A 12017-nucleotide genomic window follows, 5' to 3' on the forward strand; every position below is an offset into this window, starting at 1 on the left:
AAATATCTAGGTATATATCTAACTAAAGAGGTAAAGGACCTCTATAAGGAAAACTATGAAACACTGAGACAAGAAATAGCAGAACTTGCAAATAGATGGAAAAATATACCATGCTCGTGGATCGGAAGAATCAACATTGTTAAAATGTCTATACTACCCAAAGTGATCTACAGATTCAATGCAATCCCTATTAAATTACCAACATCATTCTTCACAGATGTAGAGAAAATAATTATACACTTTGTATGGAACCAGAGAAGACCCTGTATAGCAAAAGCAATTTTAAGCAACAAAAACAAAATGGGAGGTATTAATTTGCCAGACCTCAAACTATACTACAAGGCCGTGGTTCTTAAAACAGCCTGGTACTGGCACAAGTACAGGGACACAGACCAGTGGAACACAACAGAAAATCCAAATATAGAACCATCCTCATATAGTCACCTAATTTTTGACAAAGCAGGAAAGAATATACTCTGGGGACAAGAATCCCTATTCAATAAATGGTGCTGGGAGAATTGGTTAGCCACTTGTAGAAGACTGAAACAGGATCCACAGCTTTCACCTCTCACAAAAATCAAATCACGGTGGATAACTGATTTAAACCTTAGGCATGATACAATCAGAATTCTAGAAGAAAATGTAGGAAAGACTCTTACAGACATTGGCCTAGGCAAAGAATTTATGAAGAAGACCCCCAAGGCAATCACAGCATCAACAAAAATAAATGAATGGGACATGATTAAGTTAAAAAGCTTCTGCACAGCCAAAGAAACAGTCCAGAGAATAAACAGACCACCTACAGAATGGGAAAAAATTTTTGCATACTACACATCAGATAAAGGACTGATAACAAGAATCTATTTAGAACTCAGGAAAATCAGCAAGAAAAAATCAAGCAACCCTATCAAAAAGTGGGCAAATGACATGAGTAGAAACTTCTTGAAAGAAGATATAAGAATGGCTAACAAACATGAAAAAATGCTCAATATCCCTAATCATCAGAGAAATGCAAATCAAAACCACAATGAGATATCAGTTAACCCCAATGAGAATGGCCTTTATCAAAAAAACCCAAAACAACACATGTTGGCGTGGGTGTGGAGAGACAGGAACACTAATACACTGCTGGTGGGACTGCAAACTAGTGCAACCCCTGTGGAAAGCATTATGGAGGTATCTTAAACAGATTCAAGTAGACCTGCCGTTTGACCCAGCAATCCCATTACTGGGCATATACCCAAAGGAAAAAAGGTCATTCTGTAACAAAGGCACATGTACCCAAATGTTTATAGCAGCACAATTCACAATAGCAAAGATGTGGAAACAACCCAAATGCCCATCAATACATGATTGGATTAGTAAACTGTGGTATATGTATACCATGGAATATTACTCAGCTATAAGGAATGATGAAGATACGACATCTCTATGGTTCTCCTGGAGAGAATTGGAACCCATTATATTAAGTGAAGTATCCCAAGAATGGAAAAACAAGCATCACATGTACTCACCAGAAAATTGGTTTCCCTGATCATCACCTAAATACAAATCTGGGAACGACACCAATTGGATATCAGACTAAGGTGGGGGGTGAGGGAGGGGATGGGGGTATGTCTACACAATAAGTGCATTGCACACCGTTTGGGGAGTGGTAACACTTGAAGGTGCTGATTCGGGAAGGGGAGAGTGGGGAAGGGAGGGATATATACCTACATGATGGGTGCAATGCGCACGACCTGGGGAACAGACACGCCTGGAGCTCTGACTTGGGGGGGAAGGCGGTACAGGAGCAACGTATGTAACCTGCAATTCTGTATCCCCCATAACAAGATGAAAAAAAAAATCCATACAGTATAATAAAGTGGGATCTATCCCAGAGATTCAAAGATGATTTCACAAATGCAAACCAATAAATGTGACAGAACACATCAACAGAAGGAATAAAAATTATATAATTTTTATAGATATGGAAAATCATTTCACAAACTCATCTGACACCTAAAAAAAATTAAAGTGCTTGGTTTTTAGTTCTAATCACATCTTAACTGCACTGTTGTGAATGTTTTGTTCATAAATACAAAATGTTTATTTTCCTTTCCTTTTTGCTGAAGAATGAAACTTGATAATAATAATAATAAATAACAAAACAAAACAAGAACAAATAGAAAAACGAGGTGTGGGACCGCTCCCAGCACAGATTTCGAGTTCAAGTGCTCCGTCCTGTCTGCTGTCTGCCTATGTCATCTCTCCAATCCAAGTGCCCCCAGCAGGGGCGAGGGCGACTTCCAATATTTATGAGGCACTGATGATCCTTGGCTGGATCCATGATTTCATCAAGGAAGGAAAAATGATGATTGTGATTTCTGTTATTACTTCTGCATTTTATAATGAAAACTTTTTATAACAATTTTGGTTATACTAATGAAATTCATATTACAGAGGCAGTATATGTATTCCTCCAGTGGTGAATAATCTTATTTATGGGAAGAGAAATTGTTAGGAAATGAGAAGTTTCTTCAAATCTGGATGTTTCAATATGTTTCAATTATTATATTTTTTGATGCTCAAAGTGTCCAAATTTTACCCAGTGGAACTACTTGAGGTATTCTTGCTTCCTTTTCACTTGACCTCATTACTCTTGATATCTCTCTTGCTTTCTGAAGAAGAATATGTTTTAGGATTATTGTTAGCATTTCTTTAGAAATCATAGTTAATTTACCTGAGAATTATATCTAAAGACAACTTTTGGGAAACTCTGGTTCTCACTGCTACTAGTTAGCATGGCTTTTATGTTTTTTGCAACAGAGAGTTAATAACTATGCTTTTTCTAGAAAGAGAAAAATAAACTATAATTTTATATTTCTAATTAAAATTAAAATTATACAATTTTTACTTAGTTGTTTCTATCTATTTAAAATATTTTATCTTTTCCTGAAAATCTTGTTTTTGGTAATATCAGTATAATTACTTACCAATTTGTCATATGTATCTCAAAATAATACCAGTAGTAGTACAAAACAAACTACTTAATGTAGTTTGATATATCTTTGCCATTATTGTGTCATTAGAATATATTTCACTAGTCTGTGTTTAAAGATACTATGTTTGAAATATTTTCTCTTGGTGGTTATTCCATCAACTTTTCCATTTCAGGTAAATTTTCAAATGTAGGACAAACATGTGATTGTAATATTGAAGTATTACCTTATAAATGACTGCACATTCTGTGGTTATGTTCCATTTTGTTATTTTGATATTTTCATTTATCTTTTATCACTTTATTTTGATCAATTTAAAATTGCCTGTTGTTCACTTCATTTAGTTCTGATTTGATCTTATTAATTTCACTCCTTCTGCTGAGTTTGGGGTCAGTCTGTTCTTCTTTCTCCAGCTCTTTGAGTCTATTCATTAGGTTGTCTGTTTGTAAATTTTCTGTCTTTTTGATAGAAGCATTTATGGAAATAAACTTTCCACTCAGGACTGCTTTAGCTGTGTCCCACAGATTTTGATAACTTGTGTCTCCTTTGTCATTTAATTCAAAGAATATTTTGATTTCCATCTTGATTTCCTCATTTATGAAATGATCATTCAGGAGAGTTCGTTTAGCTTCCATGACTTTGAGTAGAAACAAGAATTTCTGTTAGGGTTGATTTCTATTTCTCCATTGTGGTCTGAGAATATGCATAGTATAACTGAAGCCAGCATAACTCTAATACCAAAACCAGGAAAGGATGCAACAAAAATACAAAACCACCGACCAATATCCCTCATTAATATAGATGCAAAAATTCTCAATAAAATCCTAGCAAATCCAATCCAGGTGTTTATCAACAAAATAATCCATCACGACCAAGTGGACTTCATCCCAGAGATACAGGGATGGTGCAACATACACAAATCTATAAATGTAATACACCACATAAATAGAAGCAAAAACAAAGACCATATGATCCTCTCCATAGATGCAGAAAAAACATTTGAAAAAATTCAACACCCTTTTATGATCAGAATGCTTAACAAAATAGGCATAGACAGAGCCTACCTAAAAATAATACAAGCCATATATGAAAAACCCACAGCCAACATCATACTGAATGGGGAAAAATTGAAAGCCTTCTGATTCAGCCCTGGAACCAGACAAGGTTGCCCATTGTCCCCACTGCTATTCAGCATAGTGCTGGAAGTCCCTATGAGAGCAATCAGGCAAGAGAGCAGAATGAAGGGTGTCCAAATGGGGAAAGAAGAGATCAAACTCTAACTCTTTGCAGATTATATGATATTACATCTAGAAAACCCCAAGGATTCAACCAAGAGACTCGTGGAACTGATAAATGAATTCAGTAGAGTGTCAGGATATAAAATCAATACACACAAATCAGAGGCATTCATATATGCCAATAACAGTCAACACAGAACCAAATCAAAGACTCAGTAGCCTTTACAATAGCAACAAAGAAAGTAAAAAACATAGGAATACATTTAACTAAGGAGGTAAAAGACCTCTACAGGGAGAACTATCAAACACTGAGGAAGGAAATTGCAGAACATGTAAATAGGTGCAAAACCATACCATGCTCATGGATCGGAAGAATCAACACTGTTAAAATGTCCATACTAACCAAAGTGATCTAAAGATTCAATGCAATCACTATTAAATTACAAACATCATTTTTCACAGATATAGAAAAAATAATTTTATGCTTTGTATAGAACCAGAGAAGACCCCACTTAGCAAAAGCAATTTTAAGCAATAAGAACAAAATGGGAGGTATTAATTTACCAGACTTCAAACTATACTACAAAGCTGTGGTTATTAAAACAGCTTGGTACTGGCACTAGTACAGGGACACAAACCAGTGGAACAGAATCAAGAATCCAGATATAAAACCATCCTCATGTAGCCATCTAATCTTTGACAAAGCAGACAATAACATACTCTGGGGAAAAGAATCCTTATTCAATAAATGCTGCTGGGAAACCTGGATAACCACATGTAGAAGACTGAAACAGGACCCACACATTTTACCTCTCACAAAAATCAAATCACAGTGGATAACAGACTTAAACCTTAGGTGTGAAACGATTAGAATTCTAGAAGAAAATGTGGGAAAGACTCTTATAGACATTGGCCTAGACAAAGAATTTATGAAGAAGACCCCAAAGGCAATCACAGCAGCAACAAAAATAAATAAATGGGACCTGATTAAATTAAAAAGCTTCTGCACAGCCAAAAAAACTGTCACGAGCGTAAATAGACAAACTACAGAATGGAAAAAAGTTTTTGCATGCTACACATCTGACAAAGGACTGATAACTAGGATCTATTTAGAACTCAGGAAAATCAGCAAGAAAAAAATCAAACAACCTATCAAAAAGTGGGCAAAGGACATGAAAAGAAATTTTTCAAAAGAAGACAGAAGAATGGCCAACAAACACATGAAACAAATCTGTAACATCTTTAATCATCAGGGAAATGCAAATCAAAACCACACTGAGATATCACTTAACTCTAGTAAGAATGGTCTTTATCAAAAAGTCCCATAACAACAAATGTTGACGTGGCTGCCGAGAGACAGGACACTCATACACTGCTGGTGGGACTGCAAACTAGTGCAACCTCTGTGGAAAGCAATATGAAGATACCTTAAACAGATACAAGTAGACCTACCATTTGATCCAGCAATCCCATTACTGGGCATCTACCCACAAGAACAAAAGGTATTCTATAACAAAGATATCTGCACCCGAATGTTTATAGCAGCATAATTCACAATTGCGAAGATGTGGAAAAAACCCAAGTGCCCATCCATCAATACATAAGTGGATTAATAAAATGTGGTATATGTATACCATGAAGTACTACTCAGCTATAAGAAACAATGGTGATATAGCACCTCTTGTATTTTCTTGGAAAGAGTTGGCACCCATTCTACTAAGTGAAGTATCACAAGAGTGGTACTCACCATCAAATTGGTTTCAATGATCATCACCTAAGAGCACATTTAGGAATAACATTAATCAGGTGTCGGGCAGATGTGGGTGGGGGAGGGGATGGGTGTATACATACATAATGAGTGTGACGCTCACTGTCTAGGGGATGGACATGTTTGAAGCTCTGACTCGGGGGGGGGGAGGTAAGGGCAATATACATAACCTAAACTTTTTTATCCCCACAATATGCTGAAATAAGAATAAAAAAAATAAAAATTAAAAAAATATATATGCTGAGACAGTCAATGATAAATGTTCTTCACCACAAAGGTGATAACTATGAGAATTAAAGCATCTGTTAATTAGCTAGAATAAGCATTAGACAATGGATGTGTGTGTATATGTATATATATTTCAAAACATCACATTTTACATGATAAATACATATAAGTTTATCAGTCAATTAAAAAAATCAATAAAAATATTTGAAGTATAGCATTGTTCTAAATGCTGACCCTGGATCTTTGTCATGAGCTTAGCTGAGCAGTATCAAAAATATATAGTTTTAGTGCTGTTTTTGTCATTCTATTTGTCAGTCATAAGCAAGGGAACTCTTATATTTACCAGCAGATTCAGAATCCAGCACAGAACATGAAAAGGGCTTTAATGCTTTTATTTGAAGCTAAGGACAACTGGAATTCTTGGCGTTGATGATTATGGTATGGAAGACACTAAAGAGATATGTGGTGCTCACTGTCCCACCTCTGGCCACTGTCAGCACAGAAAACAAGATTGCATGCCAAATCACTGATGAAATTTTCAATCAAAAAGCTGCCATGATGCGAGATTCCTCTAGAGAGAATGACCAAATTGTTGGCCACAGTTAGATGACTGAAAATGAAAACTGTGTACTATGTACTGTACGAACTGAAATAAAGTCATGTAAAATAAATTCTCTAAGATTGAAATATCAGGTAAAGAAAGATTATTCCAAATTTTAAATCCACAGAAATCATTGTATTAAATTATAAAAATACACTGAAAATACACACTCATAAGTAGATTCTAGATGGATACATATGTTGTACTATAAGTAATTGATAGAAAATTAAATTCAAACTTCTTCATTTACCTAAACTCTCTATTAAGAGATGGCCAAATTCTGATGTTTCTTTATATAGTGCTCACCATACACATCACACAATTATTAATTCTTTACTGATTTTAATTAGTTTCATATTTATGACATTACATGTTAGGATCTAATAACATTTTGCTTTTACAAAGCAAACAATACTGAGTTCTTGATTTAATCCTCTGGCATTCAGAATTGTTTATCTTTCTTTGTACTTTAAGTCTCTTACTTTTAACTTAGGACCCTGAATCTCTCTAATCTTAAGTAATCAGAATGCTGCATGTATAACCTATAAATGGCCTCAAACTCTCTAGTTAAATTATTTTTTCACCAAGTTAAAAAATTCTGCACTTCTCATCAGAACTTTTAAAGTACTGTGTGAACTGGCAGGGGGTGAGCACAACAATGAGAAAGTTATAGCCCAAGTACAGCCAGAAAGAAGAATGGCTTAGATACATTTGTAGCAGGGAATGAAGATAAAAAGATAGCAAAAACTGGAGAAAATTATGAAATCAAAGAAGCAGAGTTTCCACTTATAAATTCCAAGCATTGGTTGTTCTGTAGGTCTCTTCTCTTCACATGCAAAATCAGTGCCATTTTTTCACCCTGGACATTTTCAATCTCTTACCTAGAGCCACAAACTCATTCCCACAGAAATATTTACTGCTAATTATAAAGCATCTATTACATACATAACACTGTCCTGTACTTGTTCCTTCTATTTAAATGTCAAAACAACCCCATAATTTATAAATCCTTCTTAGTGTTTACCTGAACAAATTAGCTGACACAGTCAATAAATCAATTAGGTCAATGACCAAAAGAAAAAGAAACAGTGACCAAAAGTACTTTCAATACACTCCCCAAATTTGAAGGAAAATATAGAATGTGCTAAGTAAATAAAATGAAATTGATATACTGTGGAATTACTCATACCTTCAGATTATTTTATGAGCACTATTAAATTTTATAAAAATCATTCTTATAATTGAAGAGCATGTCATATAAAGAATACTTAATGAATTTTGAAATAATAAAATTATACATCAGGCCTAGCATGAGTAATAAGCATGTAAGAACAGAGGACTGGCATGGGCAGGTTCTGAACCAGAAGCTTTAGGGTTTTAAACAAATTAATTCAACATAAAGCAAAAAAAAATTTGCTTTTAGAATCTTTGAAGTTTCTAGTTTGCTAGTAAATTCTCAACACTTTTGAAATTACCTATTTTTTCCAATATTTCTTCTTTACTTTTCAAAATAGGTATACATCCACATTCACACAAACATAATTACTTACTCTGTAAATCTATTACAACTAAAGTTCATCTTAACCATGATGTATTTGGATGTTTGATTCCATGTAAATAAAAAATGTGTTTATTTGTGCTTCACTGGCTAAAGAGGTTGCATGTTGAAAGAAAAAGGTAGAATAAAATGGAACAAGTAGTCATTCAGTGTTCAGAAATGGATGGCTTTTCATTAAATGGACAATCTTTATTATAAGCATTACAGTAACAATGTAATTGCAAAAATAATAAAAAATAATAAAACTTTTGGGAACATTATACTTCGAAGAATTAGAAATTTAAAGTCACTGAAAAAAAGGATCACAAATGATGTCATTTTAGTGTGTAACCAATTGTACATTTTTACAATCCATTACCTCCAACTCTGAGTAACATCAGACAGGTTAATGTTAGTGGCAAAATAACACTTCATTCAATCTACAACATGTTTGACACAATAGAAACCTTTTTTAACTTAATAAAACAAATTAAGTTTACATGTAATCTAAAAGTATTTCAAAATTCACTCTATTTCATCATCGTAATTTCCAATTAGTAAGACACTTTATTTCTAATATTGTAATTGTTTCATTCTGATTATAATGCGAAGAATATTAGTCTGTATACCTACATTATACATCACTTGAAATACTGTTTGTTAAAAGTCAACCACAAAGCACCTCTCCATTTCATACATGTTACATTTGTTTTTAATCTTCCATGGAAAAGTACATGAATGATGCCTACTTAACAGAAAGACTTCTAATAACTGTGATGTAGCTACCATTAAAAACACACATTCACATACATACTAGGAATGAAAGCATAACATCTACTGCTTTGAGAGTTGAATCACATCAATATTTGCTTGTCAAAAAATGCAAAAAATTATACTTTGTTACATTTTCACCCCACCCTGACCAGAAAGTATATTTTACATGTAATTATAACTCTCAAAAAATCTCTCTCTTTTTTCAAACTGACATACAAATAAATTATCTAACTATTTTAACTGGATTATTCTCTATAATAAACAACCTGGTTTAAAGAAATGGGTGAATGTGTTAGTGTCTTAGTGCATTGTACTGTGAATCCTCTGATATCTATTTAGACTTGATTTTTGATTAAATATGTTCCAAAATTTATTATATATGTAAAGTAGTTTTAAGTATCAAATTCTGTGTTGTACTCTAAGATATACATTTTCAATATATCTTTTTTCACATTCATTAAATTTGTAAGGTTTCTATCTATTAAAAATTTTCCGATGTTGAGCAATGCTTGAGAAAATATTGGAGGGTTTCTTTCAGTGTAAGTTCTCTCATGTCTAATAATATCTGTGATAGAAGTAAAGGTATGTTCAGTGCTCTACATTATTATTGTTTACTTTCAGAATAAGTACTGTTGTGCATTTTAAGGCTAATGCTTTGGGAAAGCACTTCCAGAGTCATTACATTTATCTCACTTTTATCTAGTATGATGTCTTTGATGTTGAGTAAGATGTGAGCAGTTATTGAAGGCTTTGCCACATTCTTCACATTTGTAGGGCTTCTCTCCGCTATGAATTCTTTTATGTAGATTGAGGTCTGTGCACCGGCTAAAGGCTTTGCCACATTCTTCACATTTGTATGGTTTCTCTCCTGTATGAATTCTTTTATGTAGAGTAAGACTTGAGCACTGGGTAAAGGCTTTGCCACATTCTTCACATTTGTATGGTTTCTCTCCTGTATGAATTCTTTTATGTAGAGTAAGGTATGAGCACTGGGTAAAGGCTTTGCCACATTCTTTACAGTTGTATGGTTTCTCTCCTGTATGAATTCTTTTATGTTTGGTAAGACGTGAGCACTGTGTAAAGGCTTTGCCACATTCTTCACATTTGTATGGTTTCTCTCCTGTATGAATTCTTTTATGTAGAGTAAAGTCTCTGCACCATCTAAAGGCTTTGCCACATTCTTCACATTTGTATGGTTTCTCTCCTGTATGAATTCTTTTATGTTCAGTAAGACGTGAGCACTGGGTAAAGGCTTTGCCACATTCTTCACATTTGTATGGTTTCTCTCCTGTATGAATTCTTTTATGTAGAGTAAGGTCTCTGCACCGGCTAAAGGCTTTGCCACATTCTTCACATTTGTATGGTTTCTCTCCTGTATGAATTCTTTTATGTTCAGTAAGACTTGAGCACTGGGTAAAGGCTTTGCCACATTCTTCACACTTGTAGGGTTTCTCTCCAGTATGAATTCTCTTATGTGTAGTAAGTTTTGAGTACCAGTTAAAGGCTTTTCCACATTCTTCACACTTGTAGGGTTTCTCTCCTGTATGAATTTTCCTATGTCCAGAATCATTTGAGATGTGGTTAAAAGTTTTCCCACATCTATTATGCCAGAAAATTCCCTCTCCTATAGGTCTTTTTTTATGTCTATTTAGATTTGAAAATTTGGTAAAGACTTTTATACATCTGAATATTTTCCTATGGGTAGTTGACAAACATTGGGTAAGACCATCGTAATATACTTTCTGCCTCTTCCACTCATTCACACACTCCCAGTCTTCTCTTAGGTGTATATTTTCAAGGCCACAGGTTTCATATAGTCTCATTATTGATTTCTGAAATGAGTCTTTTATGCCCTGCTCTGGCACCAGGTCTTGAGTGCAATGGGAAGACAGTTCTGAAAGAAATGAAAATAACAAAGTATCTCACTAACTAGACTCAGGTGAATATACTTCCCAATTTGAATATATAAAACTATACCAGGCACATTAGCAAGAAAGCACAATAGAATACCATGGTCTTACTTCCATGATAGATGTATGACCTTAAAAATATACTTACAAACATGACTTTTTGAGAAATCATAACTGCTAATAGTTCATAGCACCCCATATGAGAATGACACCAAGAACCAAATGGAACTGGAAGGAAAGTTTGTTACATTTACCTAGCAAAGCCCTTCCTCACCACTGATATAGAGGAATCACATTGGTAGTAAAAGTCCATCTTCTGGACTCCCTTTCAAAAGAGAATGAAAGTATTGGCACATATGTCCATACGTCTCATTTTTTATGACCTTTCCACAAGCTGGTTTCTGTCTTCTATGATAACTACATAACTCTCTGGGAAAAGTGTGTACATATCAAAAATAAAATTCTGCAGTATTACAATGATGGTATAAAAATATTTATTTATGCTATAAAATCTGAAAGACAAAATTAAAAAAGAGCATTACCATATATTAATTGATATACAATGTAAAAAGACATAATTATTGACATCAATATCATAAGGTTGGGGGCAGATGTAAAGATTAAGAATTTTTCTATGCAACTGAAGTTGAGTAGTTATCAGTTCAATGTATTTTGCCACTTCAAAGGATTTTAGGTAATTCTCACTGTGAACATCAGGAAAATGTTTATAGAGAAACAAAATATGTCCCTAAATATTAGTGGCACATGATGCAGTAGAAAAAAAGTGGAAACAGAGAAAAAATAGTGACAAAAGTTATATAAAACAATTAATATTAGGGAAATTGTGGTCCTTCCCTTTGAGAAAATTATATAAATATTTATGTACTAGTATTTTCAGTCAGAAGACACAGTTAAATAAAGGGATTAAAAAATCCAACTATATTCTCTCTAAAGAGACTTTACTTCATATCTTGTGAAAA

General features: G+C 33.9%; 1 protein-coding gene across 1 annotated transcript in view; it reads right to left on the minus strand.

Annotated features, from left to right (window-relative positions):
- LOC138378802 (zinc finger protein 91-like) overlaps positions 1 to 11410 on the minus strand; it is a 333199-nt gene extending 321789 nt beyond the window's left edge. The window contains exons 1-2 of the mRNA XM_069464147.1: positions 11404 to 11410; positions 9846 to 11021 (exon numbers count right to left, since the gene is read on the minus strand). Of these exons, the coding sequence (XP_069320248.1) occupies positions 9846 to 11021; positions 11404 to 11410 (1183 nt within the window). The remainder of the gene's footprint in view (positions 1 to 9845; positions 11022 to 11403) is intronic.
- Between the last annotated feature and the right edge of the window lie 607 nt (positions 11411 to 12017).

This window comes from Eulemur rufifrons, chromosome 30 (assembly GCF_041146395.1).
Source record: "Eulemur rufifrons isolate Redbay chromosome 30, OSU_ERuf_1, whole genome shotgun sequence".
In the NCBI taxonomy this organism is placed as follows: domain Eukaryota; kingdom Metazoa; phylum Chordata; class Mammalia; order Primates; family Lemuridae; genus Eulemur; species Eulemur rufifrons.